Source organism: Hydra vulgaris, chromosome 15, assembly GCF_038396675.1.
Source record: "Hydra vulgaris chromosome 15, alternate assembly HydraT2T_AEP".
In the NCBI taxonomy this organism is placed as follows: domain Eukaryota; kingdom Metazoa; phylum Cnidaria; class Hydrozoa; order Anthoathecata; family Hydridae; genus Hydra; species Hydra vulgaris.
Genome location: NC_088934.1, coordinates 2,315,554 through 2,342,500, shown reverse-complemented (window position 1 = coordinate 2,342,500; position 26,947 = coordinate 2,315,554). Strand labels below are relative to the sequence as shown.

At 27.1% G+C, this 26,947-nt stretch overlaps 1 protein-coding gene across 1 annotated transcript in view; it reads left to right on the top strand.

The window, feature by feature from the left end:
* The window catches only part of LOC136091507 (N-acetylglucosamine-1-phosphodiester alpha-N-acetylglucosaminidase-like), a 35,121-nt gene that overhangs the window by 3,288 nt on the left and 4,886 nt on the right, over positions 1 to 26,947 (top strand). Inside the window, exons 3-4 of the mRNA XM_065819142.1 lie at positions 9,333 to 9,424; positions 11,251 to 11,290. Of these exons, the coding sequence (XP_065675214.1) occupies positions 9,333 to 9,424; positions 11,251 to 11,290 (132 nt within the window). The remainder of the gene's footprint in view (positions 1 to 9,332; positions 9,425 to 11,250; positions 11,291 to 26,947) is intronic.

Sequence of the window (26,947 nt, the reverse complement as noted above, 5' to 3'; positions counted from 1 at the left end):
TATGCAGGATATTTTATCCTATAAAAAAAGTGTTATAAAAGCAGTTATTTGTACTGCGCTAAATCAGCAAATGACGGCTTCTTATTTAAATTGCCAACAATTTTTCTGTGATTTTTGACCATGTTAAAAACATCATTTCGTACAGCTTCATCCTAAAGAATAGAAATATTTCAATCATTAAAAACATAATATCAATCTTTTTTTAAATGTTTTGTTTTGTTTTGGTTGATTTTTTTTCTAAATTATTATTTAATTTTCTGGTATACCTTTGTAAGTATTTGAAGGTAATCGGAACACAACTTGATTCCTCTCTCAGCCGTACCGTTAGTTACCTTTAAAGTTTTAACAAATAGCTTCATCTTCAAATAGTTAGTATTCTCGTCCAATTCTGATGAAGGGGTTTTGAGCCATTTTCCATCATCACTTAAGTTGTGAAAAATCAACCAAGACTTTTTCCCAATATAAGAAAATATTTCAGAATTTTTTTTAATTAATGGAAGAGTTGGTTTCTGCAATTGATACTAAGTGGTTTTCCATAATCTAACTTTTTTTTTGCAATTCTTACTTTATCATTTAGAGAAAGTTTATTTGAAAATAAACTTAGTACAGACACCTGTTCGGTTAGATACTAAGAGTGTCTGTTTAAAACTTGTTGAGCTTTTTCAGCAGCCATACAGAAGTTTGGTATACTTTTAAGAGTTTCTAGGTCGTTAAATAACTCTATATCATTAATCGGTGCATCACTAGCTTTTAATGCTTTTAACCAAGCTTTAATGTAAATGGCTGAGCTGAAAGTCAAAAATATTTTTAAGTTGCCTAAATCAGATTCCATTAATTCATCTTTAAAGATTAACATCTTTGGTACGTACAGTAAATGCGCCATCCATCTGGCATGATGGCTAGCACCACATATTTTTTTTCAAGAAAAGATTTTTAAGATTAAGGGTCCTATTAGAAATTTTGATAGGAGTTTTTTCAGAGTTAAGCTATTTCTTTTTAAAAATTTTAAACTATATTATCATCAGATGTTGTCTCCATTTGAAATAAAGCATTCCAAAATGACCCAAGAATCAGTTCTAAAACATGATGGCGGCATGCAAGCCACAGAAGCGTTTTCATAGATTTGGTTTCCTCGAGAAGAGTTGCCGCTCCGTTTCTCACTCCAGTATTACAAACCGTTGTATTAAAAACTTGGGCAACAATATTTTTCTTAATATCCCATTCTTCTAAATCTTCTATAGTTCCTCTATAGATCAAAATTCCTGTACCAGACTGAATAGGTTTAATAGATAAAATTTTACCTTCCGGGCGATTTGGAAAACCACTTACTAAAACAGTTAAATAGTCAAACTTTTTACCAGATAATTGCTTCATGAGTTTCCCATCGCAGTGAAGAGTTAAATAATCTGATTTAACTTTTGTTTTAAACTCTGAAGTTATACTTCTTGACTTAATTTCCCTATTATGCTTACGTGCTCTTCTAATTGTATTTATTGAAATGTCTGCTTCTTTAGCTTTAACACCACCTAAAAACATATTTTATAGTTTCTCATGCTTATCAAAAATAAAAGCAATTTAAAAGCAAGGCAATATCTCCTGGATCTTTACATGATCTGGTTTTTTTAATATAATCTTTCCAATTTGGAGAACTGATATCAAAAATATCATCCATTATTTTTTTGAAATTTTGAACAAGTAAATCTTTCTTTGAAAATTTTTTACGTTTAGACTTTGCGAGCTTTCTCCATTTATCATGATGGTTTAGAATACTTTTAACAATGTATTTTTCCTGCTTGCAAGGAATATCAGCTTTATCCCAAAATACTTTAACAATTTTTATTGTTAATTTAGCAGCTAACTTTAATTTTGAAATATTGTTTTTATTATTTAATTCTTTTTTATATTTGGAAAAAACTTGAAATGAATTGTTCATCATTTTTAAGTGATACCTTAACAAAAAAAAGCAGAAGTTCAATTAAAGCACATTATTTTCATATATATATAAAAAAATATGTATTACACTATTTGAAAAAATTTTAAAAATATTTAAACCTAAAAATATATAAACCTAAAAAATTTGCCTTAGCTTAGTCTGTAAGTAAGTCTTAAGTAAGTTTAATGAGACTTGATAAGAAAGAAAGGTTCTCATCAAGCAAAACTCCTAAGTACTTCATAGTTTTTGACAAAGTCAATATTTATTTAAGTTAAAAGTGAATTGTTCCTTATTTTTGTGTTCCTTGTTTTTATGCTCTTTGTTTTTTGGTGTTTTAAAGACAACTATTTTAGTTTTTGTAGCGTTTATTGAAATTTTATTTGCTATAAGTCAAATCAAACAGAAAATATGGCCATATTTTTCCTCATTAGTTTTTAACTGCTTTTATTTTCAAGTAAATCTTCAACTATTAACAAGTTAGAGTCATTGGCAAAATGGTATGTTAAAACATTATGTTTAGTTCATTGATGTATACAAGGAAAAGTAGAGGTTATAAAGAAGTTAGAAGTTACAGATTTGGTTAATGAAGGTGTTTCCTTAATTGTTATGAATTTAAACCTATTATTTCAGTGAGATTTAAACCATTTAAGTGGAATTCCACATACACAATAGTAGTTTATCTTTTATTTTAGATGACTTTAAAATGCCTTGAATTATCCAGAGATTTTTTTTAGATTTAGTTTAGCTTTTTGTTTGTGGTTTTTATGGAGCATGTAAATTTAGAATATTTTCAAAATTTTACATGAATAGTTTAACTGATTGATTAGGATTATCTTTGTCTTTTATTAAATGAAACCAAGGAATACTTTTAAGATCACCTAGAAAAGCATCATGGTTGAACCTTTGACAACATCTCTTCATGGTTGAACCTTTGACAACACCTCTTCATGGTTGAACCTTTGACAACACCTCTTCATGGTTGAACCTTTGACAACAGCTCTTTATATCTTTTCTTTTATATATTTGGAGAGAAAAATAGAGATTTATACTAATTGTACTAAATGATCAAAATTATTAGGTTACCTCATATAATGTTGTTAGATTAAAGATTAATTAAAATGTTATCAATAACTTATTTCTTATAATGAACTTATAATGGCAGTATATTGACTCTTGTTGGCAATGAAATGTAAGGAAAAAAAGCATTTGAACACGTATTAATAAAAAATGATATTTCTGGTGAGTTTTCATAATTAAAAAGATTAATGTTGAAGTCACTCATTAGCATAACATTTTTATTTTATTTTGTAAGTAGGTGTATTTTTTATTACATAATTTTTACATTATTTATAGGTGATACATGTTTTTTCACCTTTGTTTCAGATATAGCCATAACACAGGAAGGAAATTTTAAGAAATTTAGTATTTATTTTTTGCTAAACTTTATGAAAAGAAAGTGAGAAGATATTTAAATGTAAGAAATGGGTTTAGATTAGGATTTAAGAAATCGTCAACATTGTACTGCTTACAATCTAATGCACAATTGTTTACTTTGTTTAAACAAATAATTGAGAAAATAATTGAGGGGATTAATTGAAATATTTAAATTATATGTTTTAATTGAACTAGGCTGAGAATCACAAACAATACAGAACACCAAGTCTGTGGTTCACAAATTAAATCAGAATACTGTTTGCTACTGATGTTATTGCATTCGATGTGTACTCAACAATTAAATTTGTCATACTGAATAGATTTGTGATTTTTAGCAAGATTTTTTTTTTGCATACAATACGAAGAAAACTTTCCATAAAAAAGTTTTTTGAATGAATTAAGTGTTAAAGCTGATGTATTACAAAAGCTATATAAAAGAATCAAATGCTAAACTAATTTTAATATAAAGTATTAGAAATAAATCAAATAAATATGAAAAAACTAAAAAAATAATGCTATGCAAATAAAATGATAAAATAAATTAAATTAAATATAAGTAAATAAATATTACTAATTATATTAATATAACTTCAATTTATCAATTTAAATGTTTTAATTAGAAGGAAGTTAAAGCTAATTGATATTATAATAAATAATGTTTATAAATAATTTAGTTATATATTTAGCTATACTTCTTTAATAATGAATAATACATTCGATACACAAGTAGGTAAATTAAATATACAGAGATTATCTTTTTCCGGATATTTTTGAAATTCTGGATGTTTCTTTAAAATTTTATTTTTTCTGGATATCTAAATAGTTTTCTCGAAATACATGTTTGAAATATTTTTTTGTCACCAAATAATTAAGACAGTAAAGGTATCATTCATCTATCTACACAATTTTTAGTTAATAGGACGGCAGAAAAGTTCTCGCGCATTTTTGTTCATAAGGCTAACTTATTAATTTATGCATAAAATTTATTCAAACAAAAAATAAAAAGCAACTAGTAGTCGAAGTAGTCGCCTTCCGAATCGATGCAATTCAACCACATATCCGGCAACATATAGATTTCAGAACAGTAAAACTCTCGGCGCTTGGAATCAAAGAAATTTTGTAGATTTTCCTCAATTTCATCAACATTTTGGAACTTCTTGCCTCTCAAAAAATGCTCCATTGATCGGAATAAGTGATAGTGGCTCTGTTCCAAGTCTGGATTGTGCGGCGGATGCTCCAAAATCTCCCAACCAACGTCTTCCAACCAATTCTTTATGATCTGTACTGTGTGAGGCTTTGCATTGTTGTGCAAAAAAATGACTGGAATTCGACGATTTTGCAACTTCTGCTTGACTTGATCCAAGATCTGGCAATAGAGAGCAACTGTCATTGATTGCCCTTTCTCAAGCAACTCCCAGTGAACAATGCCTCGGCGATGCCAAAAAGTGATCAGCATTCGCTTCTCTTTTCGAAAATCCCTGACCCGGTGATCACCATTGATTGCCCTGGTGTGGATTGTTAAAGGTCACCCATTTCTTGTCACAAGTCACAATTTGTTCCAAGTCCAGCTGGTCATTGCTGTAACATTCAAACAACCGATTGCAAGCATTGAAGCGTTTCTTCTTTTGAGCATCGGTCAACTTATACAGAACCCACTTGGACTTCAAGCATTTCTTTCCGGCCTTGTGCAAAATGTCCTCAATTGTTGAGTGGTGACAATCAAACTCGTTGGCCAAAATTCAGCAACTCATTGAGGGATCTTCAATTCTGTTGATGACTACTTGGCTATTGACTTCGTTTTGATGCCCAGACCTCAGCATGTCGGTTAATTGGTCTCCTTCTTCACAGAATATCTTGAACCAGTCTTGTGCTGTACGAATTGGCATTGTACCGTCTCCATAGGCCTGACAAATGTTTTAGGGAGCTTCAGAAGCGTTTAAATTCAACTTGAATTGAAAATTGAGCAGGAAATGTTTTTCTTCTCAACTAAGTTCTATTTCGAGAGATCTAAAGACAAATTATATATCAATAGATGTGCAAGAAATAGGGCTATCAGATGGTTAAAAAAATCAAAAAGTATGTCAAGAAAAAAGTTACAGGCCAATATGCAAGAACCTTTCCGCCAATCTATTAGGTTTGACATTATTTGCAGGTGTACAACTAATTTTTTCTTATTAAGGAATTTTGCATATATTCATTATTAATTATTTTGACTGTTTCGCCTAAAAGTTTAGTTTAATTTAATTTAATAATTTTTTAAATATATAATTATATTAATTTATAAACTATTTAAATAAGTATTGAAATACTTTTCTTTTATATAAAAGAATGCCTGCCAAAACCTAAACCCAAACCCTCAGTCAATTAATGTACACTCCACTGCGCCTATCTTTATTTAAGTCTATTGATGTATGTAAATTCAGCTGTGACTATGGTTTCAACAGTCAATTTATGTACGTATTGTTGCACATATTCTGTGAAACTTAAAAAAAAAAGATAAACAATAATAGTAGTTAAAAACATAAAACTACTTCGAAATAAAATTAGAAAAAACACCTCTCTATAAAGGATTCGAAAAAAAAACTAACTTCTTTATAGAAGATTAGAACTCACAATCTTGCCTGCCATGCCACATATTGCCATCATTGTAACATCAGCAGCACTACACCGCTATTTTACAACTTTAAAAAATTTAAATATTTCAAACTTTTTTTGTGTGCAAATAATGTTAATATCATATGCATAATGTTAATATTATGTTTTTTATTAATAATTAGTTTATAATGAAAAATTAAATAATATAAAAATTTGTGCATACAAATAGTGAATTTCTTTCCAAAAACATGAGATATTCTTAGTTAAACACAATGCATTTTTATTTCTGGACAAGGAAATCTTCCTTATCCGGAAATAAAAATGGATAGTAATGTAGAATGGCAGTAAAATTTTGTTGTTTAAAGCATACTTAAACTACCATAAAATAAAAACTAAAGAAGATATTGAACCAATGTTTAGTTTATTTGCGGGAAAAATCTTTTTTAAACAAATCTTGCTTATTGGATGGCATACTGAAACATAAAATTGTATATAAAAACGTTATCAAACCTCATAACAAAAAATATCAATAAAAAAACTGCAGCATATATAAAATTAAAACAATGTGATAATACATTGCTATACATATATAAAATAACAGAAAATAACTTTTTGATTTTTGAACTTTTGGATTTGTTGAAGTGGCTGTCTGCAGACCATTTACTACCAAAATTAATTTAAAATCAGCTACAAAAACAAAAAGAATCCTTTCTAACCTTATTAGGTTAAACAGCAGTTTCATGTTTTCATAGGATTCTTTAATTTGAAGTACTATACAAAGCATTGTATAGTACCTCTGTGAACTCCTGCTAGGCTGGCTCAGGTCTTCCATCCTTTTGAGCTCCTCAATTTCCTCATTTAATCCATGATTTAGCTAATTAAGTAGAAACAATTACCAAAAGTAATATCCTAATAGTATTAAATACTTTACTTGCTCATTACATCATAACTTGCTCATTACATCATAACTTGCTCATTACATCATAACTTGCTCATTACATCATAACTTGCTCATTACATCATAACTTGCTCATTACATCATAACTTGCTCATTACATCATAACTTGCTCAATACATCATAACTTGTTTTACACTATAACTGCAACTTTGCAACTTAAGCTATAAATTATAAGAGTATATGTTTTAAATTATAACAGTATATATCTTATAAAAAGCTATTTTAAACTCGTCAAATGAGAAAACTATAAGTTAATATTTGAATATGATTATGTTAAAAAATAACAATTATGAACTAATGTAGAAAAAATAATATTTTATACTAACTTACCGCCAAGCTACGCTAGGGACAAGGGGGTTAATTTTTTTTTTTCGTGATTAGATATTTTTGCATTAATTCAAGCCCTGTATATATATATATAAATTATGACAAAGATTGTAATAATTACCTGAACAAGATTTTAAAGAAACCTTCCTAACTCCTGCAGCAGCAAGTAAACCATTGTCTTCAGTAATATTAGAAGTCAAGCTTCTTTTATAACCCCTTCCTTTAACAAGGGGTTGATGACCAATATATCTTGTTGTTATGCATATATAGCAATTGCATTGCCTATCTCCTCTAGTTCTAGTTTCTTTTATCAGTAATATGTCTTCATAGTTTGGCATTTTAGGCAATTTTCTATTTTTAATATCTTTTTTTGCTCATTTAGTGTTATTCTGAAGGTACCACATATACTGAGGGGATATTTGCTGTTTACTTTGTCAAAATCTGAATTTATAAATATTTTAATTTGTTCAGCTATCTTTTCCGTGATTGCAAATTGTTGTGACTTTTTTTCGAAATAATTTTGTTTCCACATGGTGCACACACTTTTAATCTAGATTCATCATGATTTAGTGATTTGTTTGGCATATCTTTCAAAGTATAACAATCAATACTTACGCAATAAAAACTTAGTTCATAGTTTGCCTAAAATAAAGATATCAAGATAAAGAATTTATTTTAAATGCATTAATCATATCATTATTTTAAAAATATTTTAATTAAAAACAGAAATATACACAAATGATCTAGTAATGCTATCCAGTATATAAACCAGACATTGACGTTTTTTAGATAAAATGATCAATTTGAAAATCATTTTAAAATCTTGGATCAGTAGCTATGATTTTAATCTCAACAAATTTGTGATGTACAAACAAAGTTCCTAGATGATGCGGAAACAGTTTTCGTAGACATTTTTATCGGTCTTGAATTTGTTGAAGGCCACTGTGTAAGGTGATGTCTTTTCTCTCTTTGCTGATAAATGCTCCTCCTGTATAACCTCCTAGATCCAGGTAGGCAAGAAAGCTTTTATCCCTTCTTGTCGATTTCAAGTCAAGTTTATTCTACTCTATGTTTTTTACCTTCTTGTACAACTGTATATGCAATCGTAATTATTTTTTAAGTCTTTTTCACAAGAACAACTCTCTTAAGGACTTAAGATAAAGAAATCAATTTTCTTGCCTAGCAGAAGAACAAGGTGCAATCCCAATCATAATTTCTTGATCAGCGCAGATATAGAGCAATTTTACAAAAAATCAATCTAAGGAGAAAACATGAAAAAAGTTTAAAACTAAAATAGATTTATAAATACTTGCAATGTCTTTGAATCTTTAAGCAACAAACTTCTATATCTTATCTTGAGTCTAGCAACTTACTCTCTGACAATCAATACAGGTTTCAGTTATTCTTGTTCTACTGCTGGCTTGATAACCCTAATAACAAAAAAGTGCTACTGTGCAAAAGATGGAAATGGTGAGGTAAGGACTATACCGCTTTACATATTAAAAGGTTTCGATAAAGTCTGGTGTGTTAGTATTCTCCTTAAGCTCGCTACATGGTTTATCTGGTAAAGTTTTTAAAATTATTTGATCATTACTTGCTAACCCGCAGTATTGAAGTTGTTCTTGATGGACAACACTCTCCTTTTATTTTCAATAACTTCTTAGGTACCGCAATGGTATAATAAAGAAATACAGCTCTTGTCAGATTAAGATAAATATTTATATATTTTTATAAAGTAGATCAATAAAATAATGTTAATGAAATAAATACAATTTTTATTAAAAACCATACTGTAAAAAGTATATGTAAATATATGTACATATATATATGTGTATGCACACACACATATATATATGTACATATATATATGTGTGTGTGCATATATATATATATATTATATATATATATATATATATATATATATATATATATATATATATATATATATATATATATATATATATATATATATATATATATATATATATAGAATATATATATATATAAAATATATATATATATACACACACACATATATATGCATATATGCACATATATATAAAATGTTTGTTTTTTTCTTTTTAGCGCTATGAATGGTGCTCCTTCATTCCAACAGTTTAATATTTGTCCTAAACCTGTGAGCACAATTATTTGTGTTCATGATGAACAGATAGCAGGTTTGAAATATTTATAAAAAACTTATTTACAGTGAAATATCCAGCAGTTATTTGGTGACACCTGTTTTGATGATTTATACTTATTTATTTTAATAAGGCAGGATGGGGGTGTGGTGGCAATGGTAAGGGCTTTGCTAACAGCAAAGACAAAAACTTTCTTTTATTCTATAAATTCATATTTGGTTTTTGCATAAGAAGATTATAAATAATAATAAAAAGTTTAAATGAGTTTTATCAAATAACAATAACCTATAAAATAAATATAATATTAAATTTTTAAATCTATATTAATTTATTTAGGAAGTCGACTTTCTTGATTTGTTAACACATTGACGCTAAAAATCAAAATTATTTTTCAATAAAACTTTAACCATTTTTGATTAACTATTGTTCTGATCATTTTCATATTTAAATAAAAATGATAAATGTTTTCAATTTGATGATAAAATATATATTTAAAAGTAATAATTACGTATAAAATATATATTTAAATGTAATAGTTACATATAAAATATATATTTTAATGTAATAATTACATATAAAATTTATAAAATACTAACTTTAATAATCATTTTTTAAATTAAAATTGAACAACAGACAACAACAGCAAAAGAACAAATTTATAGTTTAATAAAGTTTATTGATAATAATTTACATAAAGTGAAAAAAAAAAACACAATCTTAAGCATAGTAATTCAAAAATAAAAAACATTTGTTTCAAATTTTTTCTTGCTTAGGGTAGTTTAATTATTTTATTAAGTTTCAAAATGATTTTTATTTGTTTAGTTATTCCTATTTTACTGCTACATTACTGAAGATAAATTAGTTATGAAAGCTATTTGATTTCTTGCATTTTTATAACCTATGTTTATTTGTGGAGGAAAAATACATTAAATATTTGAAATAATAGTTATTAAATAATAACACATCAAATATTAAGTTTACTTTTAAATTTTAGATTCAACTAACTTTTAAATTAAAATTTCTTTTAAATGTCATTTGTTTAAACAACTAAAAATATGAAAGCAGTTAATTTTATAGTTGCATTGCACTGATGTTGTGCTACAAAAATTTCAAGGTCTTAACAGTCAGAGAGAATGTGCGGTAGTGGTGTAGTGGTAGAGCAATTGCTTCATAAGCAAGAGGTTCCGAGTTCTATCCCCATCACGCCCCTGATAGTACCGCGCTCAACTTGTTTCTCCGTGCAGCGGCCTTGTTCGTCAAGGTTTGTGTGACAGAGTTATAGAGTTAAGAGAGGGTTAAAACCACTATTAAGTAGTCTCCTCATCTGTAGTGGCCTTCTCAGCCTTGGGGAGGTGAATTTACATTTACAAAAAATTACAAAAAAATGTATCAATTCAAATTAAAGTTAATATCTATAAATAAACAATAAAACAATGCAATAATAAATTATAATTATAAAACAATGCAATAAAAATACATAATACAATTGTCTTATATCAAAATTGTTTTTTTTTTATATATCAAAATTGCTTTCTTTTATTAGTGTTTAACTGGTTGTGGCTATACCTTACTTTGTATTTATAAATATTGTAATTATATTATAATTGTTTAAAGAAAATTTATTATCAGTCTTTCAAGTTAATCAATATAGCAAGTATTTTTTTTAACTAATGGCAAGCTGGAGTTTAAGTGCCTAAACCAGTATGCCAGTGTCAAAATACCTGAACGAATAAGTCACTAATTTATGATTATCTAACTTTAATCAGTTTGTATTATTTTAAGTTTTGTTCATTATTTTTTTCCCAATACTTCACAAATTTATTATTTGTTTATTTTACAGATTTCTCTGTTGTTTTTTTTAGAGTCATATGATGCTTCAACTTCAATGAGCCATTGTTGCAAGTAAGACAATATTGTTATTTTATTGAGCTATTGTTCAAGTAAATTATTTATAATAAAATTAAAAAAATTATTTTTGATCTCAAATGTTTAGTGGTATTCTAAATTTTTTTTACTAATTTTTTAAAATTAGATTTAAAATACTTTCTTTTAAAAAATTAAGTTGGTAGATAATAAATTGTTAAAATTCTTCGAAAAGTAAACACATTATTTAACACTAATTTATTTGAATTTTTTTATTTAAAAAAGCTTTAAATTTTTTTTTTTTACTTAGGTATTAAAAAGTGGCTGTTAAGTAGTATTAAAATGAGGCTGTTATAAATATTATTAAAAAAAAAACAAAATACTTTCAAACTAGATATAAACCAAATTTATTTCATACTATGTGATAAGTGTTTTTGTAAACAAATTTCTTAGTTTTGTTAATCTAAAGTACAAATAAGATAAAGTACAACTTTTTTACAACTTCAGTAACAAGAATTTTCTTGAATCTTCTTTTGACACAGTATAAACAAGATTGGGCTCTGCTTTGCAACTAGATTCTTCTGGCGAGATGAACTGCTAGTAGTAGCCTTTTTAATTTTATTCATTTTCTTCTTTTTTTCCATTTGTTCTTTTTTTCTCAAAACATAGTTTCAAAGATAAAAGAAGTTCTGCATTTGTAAATTTCTTTCTGAATATGCATTGTATAAAGTTCCTTGAAGCATTTCTGAATATGTGTTGTATGCTCGAAGTTCTGCACGCTTTCGGAATACATGTTGTATAAGGTTGCTTGAAATTCTGCATGCTTTCTAAATATGTTTTGTATAACGTTGCTTAAGCTTTTGTGGCAAGCAAGAATTCTTGACTGCTTGATTTGTTACTTTTACTTTTGTCACATACATTTAGAGCCATTTTTGATTTTATATATACAATCAAAATGTTTATAGATTGTGCCTAATGCATGGTTTGCAGTCATTTTAGTGAAGAATGGTGGATGGTGGCGTGAGTAGATAAGTTAACGACAAATAAAATATAAGACTAAAGATTTCTGTTGCAAGCAGTTGTGAACATTTGCATGCTTTCCAAAATATGTGATTTGTATATTAACCTACAAAAAACATAAGGAAATCCTGATTGTTTATAAATTGAATGTGTTGTTAAAACAAAATGTTGAAATGTATTTTCGTTTATTATTACTAGTAAGTTGAATTAAAACGAATAAAGAAATTTTATTGTGTTCATTGTACATTAAGTAGATGTCACTTATTCTTACTTTGTCAGCAAGTGACATGGTACATATCACTTTTATTATTACATGTCACTTGCTGCACTTGCTAAATACGTAAATGTCTATAAGATAAAAATATTTTTTTTCAAAAAAAAGTCCGAAAAATTACTTGTCAAAAGAATGTTTCTTTGTTTTTGTTTCTTGTTTTTTGTTTTTTTTTATATGTGATATTTTTATAGCCGTTTTTTGTGAGCAAAAAAGAAAAAAGCTTGTTTGACTGCCACTGTGACTTTTAGTAGGTGAAAAAAAGTATATATTATTTACTACTAGTAAGATACGAGCTAGATAAGTATATCAAACTCATTAGTTTACAGCAAAAATTTCAATAATTGATAAATAAAAGAATAACTTGATGAAGTTGAATCATGTTGCAAACTATCCTTTTGTTTTATCACCATACATTAAAAAAAAAATTTTTTTGATGTGTTAATGAACATAGCAGTAGTTACTGGAGTATTTTTGACACACCTGATAATACAGTTAATGAGTTTGTAATTTTATTCTGTTTTGTTTTAATGCTGTTCCATTCATGTGGATAAGGATCCACATGAATGGAACAGGTTCAGGTATCTGTTTCAGTTTGTAAATGTTGTTGAATTTGTTCTAACTGGCTAGCTTGAGCCTCTATCCCATTGTTGTAAGGTTTTCTGTATTTGAAAATTTTTTTGCTGATTTCTCAACAAGAGTTAGATGGCAATCCATGGAAACTTTTGAGAAAGGAAGTTTAATTTTGAATTGAGATAGCACACTTTGCAAGCTTGTTATTACAAAAATTGTTTTACTTTAAAAAAAATTTTTTAGTGAGGTTCGGCATGTCATTATTTGCCTTACAATTACAATTAAGAAAATCCAGGACTAAAGTTTAAAATGCAGGACTAAAGTTTAATTAAAAAGTAATGTACATTAGTAATAATTTTTAAAATATTAAAAAAGATTTTTGCGATCAAAAAGAATATCTTTTAAAGTAAATAATGGCATATTAAAAAATATAGTAGTAATCACTTTTCATATTTTCAATTTTACACAATTTTTTGCTAATAAAACTTCTCTGAAATGTTTGAAAAGTCTTTATTAATGAAACATATAATATAAACAAAAATTTTAAATTAAAAAAAATTAATAAGTAATTTCTATAAATGTATTATTATTTTATTCTTTTAAGAAGATCAAGCACTCTGTTTGAAATAGAATACATTTAAATTTATTTTTTTAGATATTAAAAAATATTTTATCATATTTTTTGTTTTTTTTTTAGTTATGTGACTTCCTGAAATTAACATAAAAGTGTAAAGCAAAATATTGTCTAAGGAAATTAAAACCAATAAAGTCAGAGTTCCAAAATTATTATATACTTCCAAGACCTTGAACTTTATACTTCAATTTTGCATCCCTGCTAGAAATTTGTTTTAATAACCATACCATATAAAGAAAAATTGAGTTATCTAAATGTCTGAAGAAAATACAGTGATAAAATACTCCAATGAAAAAATTCATTCTCTGTAAATCCATAAAAAAGGATTTTTTTAAAGCTCCTTGATTAATTTAATTTTAATCTACACATTTTCTTAATTACACCTTTTCAAGGTGTAATTAAGAATATGAAAGTTATAATTAAGAAATCACAATATGTAATTGAGAAACACAACATGTATATAAGAAATCACAATATGTAATTGAGAAACACAACATGTATATAAGAAATCACAATATGTAATTGAGAAACACAACATGTATATAAGAAATCACAATATGTAATTGAGAAACACAACATGTATATAAGAAATCACAATATGTAATTGAGAAACACAACATGTATATAAGAAATCACAATATGTAATTGAGAAACACAACATGTATATAAGAAATCACAATATGTAATTAAGAATAAGTAAATTGTTATTAAGAAGTTTTAATATGTAAATGAAATAATTTTTAACATAATTTTTAATTGGGAATTCACAATGTAAGCTTGTAGGTCATTATAAAAGGTCTGCTAGAACATGAATTTGAATAAGTTAATAATATCAATTTAAGCATTTGTATGCACAACCAATAATAATGGAATTGAAAGTACACTATGATTCAAAAGTCTGTTATTAAATTGAATCAGTGTCAGCATTTATTTCAACAAACTTGCTTTCATCTATTTCTGGAACAACCAGAACCAACTTGCCCAATTTGTCAGAAATACATACAATCGAACAAGTTGAAAGAAAACGTATATATAGAAAACATAATATTAGTGCAGCACAACAACAATCGCCAGTTTCCTTGAAATTGTTTTCATCAAAAAAAAATTGCACAAGAAGCTTTCTACTATGAATAGTAATGAAAACAAGCAAAAAAGAGCTAAATATCTTAGGAACATCAAGTAACATATCACAAATGGTCATCAGATATTTCGGTTGGATGAAACAATTTTTAACCTTTTTTGAAGAAAACATAAGGATGTGCCAAACAGGGAAGAAGAGCAATAAAGAAAATACCTGCTTCTAAAGGTGCAGACATTTGATTGCAGCTGTATAAACAATAAAAGGTTGCCATACGAGAAACTCATAGAGGATCGTTTAATGCAGATTCTTTTAACAAGTGGATGTTGAGTATGTTTCACCAGTGGGTTACATCCAGTAATGGTTTTAAAGAATTTGGTAGTCATAACAGTCAATGTTCTATGTCATGCTCGTTTGAAAATTCACCAGTTCAGTTGTTACATTTAGGACCCTACAGTCCAATGTTAAACCCGGTGGAAACAATCTGGTCCAAAATTAAATGTAACGTTGAAATTGCGATTCGCATTCCACCTGTATTTGGTGCTGAGATTGTGAAGCAACAAATGCAATATTTGGAAAGAGTTATTGCTGCAGCAAAAAATACAATAATGAGAGGTCATTGTGCATATGCTGAACAACATACAACCATATGTATATGTATATATATGTATGTATATATATATATATATATATATATATATATATATATATATACACACACACACATACATACATATACATATTAGTAAAATATTAAAGGCTTGAGGAAGCCAGAACATAAATTTGTTGAAGACTTTTTAAAACTTAACTCACTAACAAGTCTTGTATAAAGAAGATAGTGCTACAGTAAAATGAACTTATAGGTGTTTATAGACTTTATGAATGTTATCAGTTTTTTAAAAGAATAGTATGAATAATAGAATTTGAGTTAAATAAATTTATATATTATTTATTGCATGTTATATTTGCTGATATTATCAAGTTTAATATTCAAATTTTGATTTTGTTTTTGTTATTCCTCAGTTTTTTTTTCATTAATTTTTTTTATCAAATCAAAAAAAATTTTTTATCAAAAAAAAAGCGCAACAGAAGCTTGCTTAAAAATATTTTTAAGTTTTTCACCATTTTCCTACTCCTTTAGTCAGTTTTAGTGACACACTAAATATCAACAGTTCTATGCTCCATACTAACATATTATAGTGTATATTGTTGTTTCAATTGCTGACAAAAAATGTATTTTTCATAATATCCAGATGGTATACAGGCTAAATCATAAAAAACACTGGCTAAAACACTGATCGGTTTCTTTATTTTATTAAATTTTGCTTCTTCCATGGTAATGGGATTTTATTCTCAAAATTCACTCCCAATGTGTAAGTAACCACAACAACCAAGTTAATCAAGTAACCACAACATCCAAGTTAATCAAGTAACCACAACTACCAACCAACCGAGTAACCACAAGTTGAAAGCAATGAAGAGAGTTAATGAGAATGAAAATGGTTCACAAAAACTAATAATTGCATGAGCCAAAAGAATATGATCATCTTTAGTTTAAAGCACGGCTATCTAAAACACAGGCCTATTACACGAGCTGCAAAACTTGAAAACTGGAGGCCGGTTAGTAAAAACTTAATTTAGACTTAATTTTGATTTATAAAAAAATTTTAACAAATTACAATTGTTATCTAACTTACTAAATTTTATATTTATTGAAGAGAAAATATTACAAAATATCAATGAAACATAATTTATTTAAAAGAGTTTTATATAAGTCAAACAACAAAAATAACAAAAATTTAAATTTAAACACTCATATTTAAAATTTTTTGAGCTGGCTCCTTGTAAGAACATGGAGTGTTTAGTTTTGAATAATTATTTTAAAAAATATTTGACAAAATTTTAAAACTTTTCATACAAATATTATTCTTAATATAACCCAAAAAGTATAAATTGTCAATTGATTCAAAGTAGTAAGATAAAGAATGCAAACTAACTGACTAAGTCAGATCTAGTGCAATAAAAAGTACATAGCAAAAGAAAGTAAATCAACTTAAAATGTCAGTTGGCTTCGTCAAACCACCTCTAAGTCTTTGAGATAAGCACCATACTCATTACAATATGAATACATATCTGTCAAGATCTTTATAACTAATCTTAAATTGAAGGTAACCAGCAATGTATACTAAAGCCATTTTAACAGCATCAGTTAAACTAGACTCTAATATTTTTAAAGAATCAAATATATCACTTTCATTTTATGTTAGTAGCCTCTGACAGTTCATGCAAGTATGACCAACATAAAGCTCACGAAAGTCTGAATCATATTGTAAAAGTAGTTTTGAGTGCTCAATTTTAGTTTTTTCTAAAACTTGTTGACCCGAAATAAAATAAGCACCATCAGCACCTTGACGCAACTTACTAAATGCTTTTTCAATAAGGTCAGATGCAAAATCACCAAGTTTTACAAATTCGTGAGATGTACTTAACAAATATTTTGCTAACTCAACTATTCCTTTTAAGGTATGGACTTTTGCTTTAGATGTTTCAACAGTCAGTGTTTTAATTCTTTTTTTTTTCCATATCCTCACAGATTTGTGATAATAAAAGTATCTTTTGCAGATGAAGATCTGGTCTGGTGATTAAATGACAGAGCGCAATGGGTCTCATAACCTTTTATCATCACCCAGTGAATAATTTTCCATGCATCTATAAACTTTTTTAGAAATACAACAGTTCCTTTAATATTGGTTTGGTCTATTTAAGATGTGTTGATAAAACAGAAAGTATTTCGTCACAAATAACTCTCAAACACAAAGAAACATTTTGTCACTTAACAGGTTTTGAAAAGATTGAAGCTGTATTTAAATGTGAAAGAGTCACAAGTGTCTTACTTTCTAAATTGTAAAGGTTCTTAAGATCATCCTACCTTGCAATTAAATTATCATCATTGTCCTCAAACTTAATTTCTTAAGTTTGTTCAGTAATCCAGTTATTTCTTATGTTTTTCCATATATAAATATAATCTTAAAGTAAAAAAATGTTATTTTTAGTCAGCCATGGTTTCTCTTCAAAAGTTACAAAGAGAGAGAAAAACTTTACATTGACTTTACTATTGTCACATATAATCGCAACACAGCTTCTATTTGCATTTGAAATTGATCTAATATTGCTAATATTGTTTTTGCTAATTTGTCTGGTTGATTAACAGATGTTCAAAAAAGGTCTCCACCATGATAAATTAATGAAGCTTTAACATATACTTCATCAACTATTAAAATGCACTGTCGTTGTCAGTTAGTAAGATTGCAAAAAAACATGCAAAATAAATTCATCATTGTTAAATTTTGAATCTTTTGATGTCAATTGTTGTAGAGTAGAAACACTGGAAAGCTGATAATCATTTAGAATTTGCTTATAAAGTGCTCTTGAAACAGAAAAATATTCAAAAGCTTGAACAATAGAGCATCACCAATACTTAAAATTTTCCAATACTTTAAAATACTTTTTATATTAACTTGTTTTTTTATCAATAATTCAATATTAGTCAAATATCTTATAGCTTCATCCTAATTCGATTATTTGTCTACAATAGTTACATGATTTTTAGACAAACTTGTTACATAGCATAAGCATCCACAATGATACATCTCATATTTTAAATTTAAAGATTTAGTATGAACTTATAAATTTATAAAATAAAAAATTCAGATAAGAAAAATCTGTAACAATTAATTTTTTTATATATACATAACAATTTAAAGAAGATAAGCATCTTACTTTGGTAAATCACAGTAAAATTCAGTAGATTGAAAACAAATCTTTTCATCACATTTGTAGACAACTATACACTTTAATAAATCTTTTAGTATTTTTTTTTGGTAATGAATAATCAAACCATTAAAATTCAAAGAGTCTATGGCTTTGAACGTCTCAAGTTGATCAGCTTGTACATTTTTTGCACCATTTGATGAAGTTGCAACCCTTGATTTTGGAGATGCGATTGATACAAGGTTGAACCTAATACAATTAAAAATAGAAGGCGGAGAAGAGGGTCTTTCCTTACCATAGATATTAATTTTTTTTAAAATTTATAAACCAATGTTCAGAACATACAACAGTGTATTTGCTATCAGGAATGTTGCTTCTTGGAATAGCTGATAGCTACTTTCTACGTTCTTCTGGATCTTTTGGTAATCTGTAAACAGCACACTGATTTTTATTTTAATTTAGAAATAATTTAAATATCTGATGGAGTACATCAGTCAAAAATATGTTTTAATTTGTTGTTTATCTGATAAATCAATACCAATTGTTCATGTTGATGATGTTGTTGGATGGAATCCTGAAGATATCAAAAAACTCAAAATTTGTAAAAGAGTTGAATTAATGGTGATAATCAACGATAATATGATGGTAAATTTTTTTTTATCTGTTAAATAGTTAATAGAGCAGTTCGCAACACTTTAAAAAAACTTTATGTCTCAAGACATAATAAGTCTCAAGAAATATTTTTTCTTGTAATTTTAAGCAACTATATTAACCTTCGGCAAATTTTTCTGAGTTAATCGGCCTCCAGTTATTTTTACACGATTAATAGGCCTGTGTTTTAGATAGTTGTTTTAGCTGTTGTTTAGAGAGAAAATAAATTTTTTTATGATCCTGAAGGAGCAGTTACAATAGAAGTTGCATCTTGGGTGAATGACAAGTTACATGGGATCAAGTTTTAGTTGATGGGAAGGAGACTCAAGCTTGGCAGCTAGAACAGATGCAACATTTACAGAGAGTCGCATTAGACATTTACAGAGATTAAATTAGTCGCATTAGAGGAACCAGCCTAAATACGACAACAGTATTCCATACAAGGAAAAATTATGAGATTTATAGAGGTAGAGAATGGGATCAGAAGTGTAAAAAAAGTCAAGCAAGATAAAGAGAGGGAACCTTAGCAGATGAAATCATCTGCTAAGGTCATCATCTTTGAAATGAATTTTATTTATGGTCTCCATAAGAGTTCAGTAGTGAAGGATAATTCCAAACAATGTAAAATAGAAGACTCAGTAAAAGTGTTACCATTCATCATATATAGAAATAACAATTTATTTTAAACTGTTTGACCATTTTAAACATTTCAAACAATTTTGAAATAATTATTAGCAGTAAACAACTGTTCAATTTATTAAAATTCACCAGCCTCTGCCCCACAAGCCCTAAGCTGTCACAGAATAGAGTTGATACTCAAGATTGAATGTTTCTAAGCAAACAAAAATGATGAATATTTTTCTTGTTGTATGTAGTTTTGTCATCTTTTCACTTTAGAGTAAGATTATAAGAGATATAAATAATATAGATAAGAAATAACACAAGACTAAGGATGGAATCTTGTAATACTCCAGAAATTACTGGAAATCAAAAAGATTGTTGTCCGTCAAGGAAGACATTAACACTTTTTTACCAAAAGCCTTTAATATGTCAAGACCAATAGCCCTTGTCTCTCCACTTCCATCTAATAACCAATAAAATCATTCTATTGTAATAATTAACAGGTTAACTGTAGAAGGATTGAAATCTTGTTAATTTTAAAATTAAATCAGAGCAATCTTTAGAGTTTTTAAAAAATGGGACCATGGCAAAATTGTGTGATCGTTGGCAAGACGAAGTGATCGCAAGACCATGTGCTTGTTTTAGAATTATAGGAAATATTTTTTGCTAGTAGTTTTGGTAAATGTAATAAGATCAGTCCATGTATGAGAGATGTATGACTATATATAAACCATATATGAGATGTATGAGAGTGTTAGACCATGTATGTGAGAATGTTAGACCATGTATGAAAGAATGTTGGACCATATTTGACAGAATGTTAGACCATGTCTGAGAGAATGTTAGACCATGTATGAGAGAATGTTAAACCATGTATGATAGAATGTTAGACCATGTATGAGAGAATGTTAGATTTGGCTTTGTTAATGACAATGTTGAAAATTTTCTAAAAGCCTCTAGAACCTAATTTCTAATATAAAATATGAGATTTATTTATGTAAGAGTTACATGTTTTTGGATTTATTTCTTGCAATTATAAAAAGGTGTTTAATTTCCAGAGCTGATAAACCCATCCACACTTGAAACTGAAATTCTTTGGTGCATTTTAAATGTTCAATGAATTCTTGAAAATTATTTCGTAAAGTTTTTCCAGATAGTGAAACTGCTAAGTTTTCTTAAGGTGTACCCACCAAAGCCAGTTTTATTACAACATTTGGACTTGCTTGCTCTACTTTATCTAATGCACCATATTACACTGTTTCATTTAGTAACCCAAAACCAATTTTTCAGAAGGGTCTGATGGACCTTTTAGTTCGATTTTGAGATGACAAAGTTGCCATGATTGAAACTGGTTATCAGAGTTCATGGGGCGCTCAACTGCATCTGATGTTATGCAAACATTCCTAAACTGTATTTCTGGTATAGATAAATCAAAGATTTTATAGGTGTCATCAGATGAACCATATATAAATTTATTTTTTCTTGATGAAACAGAGAACAGATAAAGAACTTGATTTTCTTATAGATATTTGTTCTCCACATCATTCATGGCAGTTTTAAAATAGAGGCAAAAGCAAGTGGGTGGGAACAAAATAGTATATTAAAAGCAATGTTGCAATTTACATGACTCTGCTAGTAGACGAGCAACCTATGAAAACATCACTGGAACACTTCATTATGCAATGCAGTTTTGTTTGCATAGGTGGTTCTCTTTGGTGATGTGAAAACTCTGCTAAGAGTGCTGACTTACTCCTTGATGGATACAAAAAGTTTATTGCATATTTCAGTAGTCTTTAGAAAAACAATCATGCAAAAATAAAAACTGCTGAGACTAAAAACCATGGACCACAACCCTGTTTTTGCCTGTTAAACTAAAATTTTTTGAGATGGTTTCTGAAAAGATGAATGGTTTTTTGAGACACTTCCAATCTGAAAAACCAATGATTAGGACTTTAGAGCTGCTTCGAGCTGGAGCGGAAGCTATCTAGAGCTGATGTTTTTACAAGGAGCTGAGCCAGAACTGGAGCTGAAATATGGAGCGGAAATGGCTTTAAGCTAGCTTCACTCTTTATATTTTATATATTATATATTTTGAAATATCAAAGTATGAGTATTTTTTGTTAAGGATTCCTATAAAGTACTATAAAGTTTTTTTTTGTTTTTTTTTTCATGAAAATTTTTATCATGAAAAAAAAAGAAAACTTTAAATGACATTAAAAATGTCATTTAAAGTTTTCTAAATATATAAAAATAGCATTTTATAATAATTTTATATTGATATTACAAAAAAGCATTTTTTTTTAGAAAATAGTTTTGATCAAATTATTTTTGTAATATATCATGTGGTTCATATTTAAAATGAAATTAAAAGTAAATATAAATTAAAAACCAAGTAAATACAAATTAACCTGACAAAAGAGTAGTTATATTCAAAGAGCCAGTAGAGTTTTTAGCTGATCAGGACACACCTTCATGAAAAGTCCCTTTTGAAGTTTGTCATAATACGAGCTGCATTATCCATTAACTCAATTTTTATTTCAAATCCAGGAAACAAATGTACTTAGTAATTATTTATTAATAAGCATTAATAATTTTGCAATCCAATTGCAAAAATTAGTTAAATATGGTCATTTGTTGGGAAAATTTTCTGAACTAGCAATAAATCTCAAAAGTTTTGAGAAATAGTTGACTTGAATTGGAAATTCAAGATTTTGAGATTAATAGCAATAGTCTTGATAAACTCTTTTCTAACTTTATTGGGGTGGACAAAGTTTATTAAGATATTTGGAATGTTTTTAAAATAGTTTTTGTGCTTTCACATGTTTAATCTTTCATTGTGTCTTTTGTATTAATAAACAACTTCTTGTTGAAATCTAAAATAAAAATCTCTTATTGCTTTATCTGTGTTATGTCTTTTTAAAGATCATTTGTCTTCCTTTAAAGAATCCCCTGATACTATCAAAATCAGTAAAAAAATGTTGCAATGTGTAAAAACAAGCAAGAAGTTAAGAGAAAAGTGCAGAATCTTGTATATTGAAATAATGTCTTTAATTTACGAGTATGATATGCTAGCCACAAATGCAGAAAAGAGTCTAGTGAAAAAAATAAATTCTGTCAAATTAAACAAAAGAAGATTGAAATATTGCATGAAATAGAAAAAAGATGGCACAACAATGTTGAATTCACTGTTTAATTTTAAAAGTTACACCTTTTTGAGATGTAATTGAGAACATAAAAAGTTGTAATTAAGAAATCTTAATATATAATTAAACATAACGTGTAATTTAGAAATCGTAACACGTAATTGAATATCAAGTAATAACATCAAGAGTATTATTACTTCTCATAATAAAATTATGCTATTTAATTTTCATGAATATACTTATATATATATTTATGAATATACTTATATATATATATAAATATACTTATATATATATATATGAATATACTTATATATATATATATATATATGAATATACTTATATATATTTATATATATATGAATATACTTATATATATATATATATGAATATACTTATATATACTTATATACATAAATATACTTATATATATATATATGAATAATACTTATATATATTTTCATGAATAATACAATCAATTATGCAGTTGCCGACCAACCACCTTAGGCCTAATGGAAAATGCCTTACAAAAAACCTCATTTATATTTACCATGTAAAAACTCACCAAGAAGGAGCAACTTTCAAAGACAGGTGGTATAGACATAAAAACTCTTTTATGGTAATAAACAAGAGTTTTTTTATACCACCTGAGTTTTTATGATAAGCAACTCTACTGAACTTTTGAAATTTGTATAGGAATGAAAAATAAGGGTTTAGAACTTATCCCTGTCAAGGTAAATTTTACAATTTATGCTTGACAGGGAAATACCACATTATTAAATCACCATTAAATTTGCTCAATAAACAAATCGAGCTTGTATCAAAGTGCCGCCATGAAATAAATTTCTAATTAAAAACTTTAATGTTATCAAAGAGGACACTCCATAGCTTTTTTTGTATATAATTTTTGTCGTTACTTTTTTGTTGTAAACTTTTAAAATTTCAGTAGTTAAATATATTTTAATAATCATTATATAACATTTAAGCTTATTAATCATATTGGAAATATTAACATTTTTGCTACAATATATATATATATATATATATATATATATATATATATATACGTACATATATATATATATATACATATATATATATATATATATATATATATATATATATATATATATATATATATATATATATATATATATATTTTGCAGTAATAGTGTAAATATTTCTTGTTAAAGAGTGCTCAATACCAAAGTAGAGCAATATATAGTAAAAAAAACTAAATAAGTATAACACTCGATTTATTTAATTTCGACAATTAAATAAATCGAGTGTTTTATGCGGAGCGGCTAATGAGTGACATAGAAGTCATATTTATATGAAAAATTTCTTTTTTCTTGATAAAAGTATTTACGCTGATTGTTCGAAGTTACGCTTTTTATGATTTTTGACTACATAAAACGGGCAGTGTCCAGTCAAGTTTTTACGGTTTTACGGAACCGAGTCATGAGACATCTTTGTCACGTTGTTCAATTTATTTAACGTTAGTCTAGTGAAGTTTGTATTTTCTTTCCGTATCATTTAGAATATTTTATCGCAGATTTTTTTTTTAATAAAATGGTTTCAATTTAACAATGTATATTTTTTTAGATGAGCCTAAATTTTCACGCTGTAACTGCTAACGCTTATTTTATTTTTTTCTTTACAATTTGACAACGGTTGTTCAGATGTTTTAATAATTTAAATGCAATAAAAAAGACATTTACGAGTAACTTTTAATAATTGATCTTTTTTGAAGTTTTTATTTTACACGAAGGCTTTAAATAAAATCAAAACTTAATTATAACGATTGTTTAAAAAAAATGCATTATTCGTTATATTTAAACTTTCATTAGTAGGTATGTATTTTTTATGATAATTTTTAAACGTTTGAAAATAGTTTTTAATGTCTTTCTAAAAATCTTCTAAAAGATTATTTTTTTATGTTACTTTAAATTATGAATAAGTTAAATTGAATCTTCCCATGATTTAATTGCTTTATTTTTTTTTTTGTTTCTATTTTTACAAAGAATTGTTCAAAAGTTTTTGTTTTTTTAACTTGACTTACTAATTAAAGCACGAAATGATTAAAAATTACGATTTTAAAAAGTTTTTAAAAATTTCAAAATTCTAAAAATTAATGGTTTTAAAAAGACTACATTATTTTTTTAAATAATTCTTTTTGCAACTTTTTGGGAAAAATGTTTACACAACTTTCTTTTCAATAATTTAATTTCACTTTTTAATAATTTAAATAAAGTTTGTTTATTTATTAAACAATAAATAGAAGTAATTTGTAAAAGCGTTTTGTGTACTTAAATGTTTTAAAAGATTAATTTTTTTCAAATGCAATTAAAAACGTAACAAAAATTAATTTTTTTAATTTTATTATAAAGCTAATCTTTTTTCTTTTTACTAAGGAAAAAAAAAAAAATAAAACTAAAAATAAAAAACTAAAGAATAAGCTTTGCTTATACTTTAGTTTTTTTAACTATTTTCCTAATAAAATTTAGCTTAACGTTTCTTTTTTCAGCGCATTTCTGAAATGTCATCAAAATCATCAAAACATCGAAACAGTCGCGGTCAAATTGTAAAACAAAAAAAATCGTTTGCGTTGTCAGCAATTGTGTTCAATCGTACGCCGTTCCTGTTTAAGCTTCATTTTGTAGAATTTAAATTCCGTCGATCAAAATGTCCGATTAATTGTAAATTGATCTGACAATCTAAGGTTTTAGCCAGACAATGTCCAATGTCCGACTACTAAATTGAGCCCGGGATAAATTATAACTTTGGCTATTATAAAGAGAGTTTTTGGTTTTTACTTCATTTTGATATTAAATGATTTTTTTTTTAATTACTTATACTGGAGCCTTGGATCAAACAAATCCAAATCTAAAATGGTTTCCTTAAAAGATTGGGTAAAGGACTTTTGATCTTTTGTTGTAAACTAAACTAGATCAAAACAATGTGATTCAAAAATATATATACACATTTTTTCTGTGGGTATTTTAGGCGCTCCAACAAGACCTTATGGTCACATCACAGAGCACTGCCTCCAATCATTGTAACTTTTTAAAAAGAATCATTATTTGACATAAATATAAACATAGAAATTTTCGGATTTTGCTCCATGTTAGCTATCTCAAACACTAAAAGATGCTGGATCCGTCACTGCCACATCTCTTGTTTCTGAAGCAAATTTGCTTCAGAATTCAGAGTTTAAATGCTTAAAACCATACAATAAATTTTTTATAGTAAATATTAAGCTGAAACATAAAGTTTTAGCTTAAGACAAATATCTCAAGAAAATATGTAAAAAAATATTTTTTTAAAGTGTTTTTAAGGTTCAGCGTTTGCAGTTATGTATCAGATCAAAATTCAAATTATTAGAACCATTCAATAAATAGAAAGCGAGAAAGCAGTCGCTAGTTCTTTAAAGCTACTCTTTTTTAATGGTTTTTTACAAGAAATCTTTATTTGAAGTAGCTTCTGAAGCTTCTCCATGCTCATCACACGCTCTACATTATCTTAAATAAATTTTACTGTAAGCACAGCAAAATTTAATTTTTCTTATTACAAAATATTTTTCTTAAAACAAAAAATTGTTTCTTGTTTTAAGAAATAAATATCCTACCCTGCAATTTATTTTTAAAAACAAGAAATTTATTTCTTGTTTTGAGAAATAAATTTCTTAAACTATGGTCAATAGGTTTACAATTTTGCTGTGAGTTCTCACAAGTTGTTAGCAACTTTAAAAGATTTTAAAAGTTTTGGAATTCATTGTATCCAAAAAGTCTCATCCGTAGGCGATTTTTCAAACTATGACCTAGAATATCAAAAATTAACCAGTAGTCTGGTAAAATATATAACTCAAGCTCTAGTGGCTAGTGGCTTTATCAACAAAAACTGCTTTTAGAAGGATTTCAGCTATGATACTTTC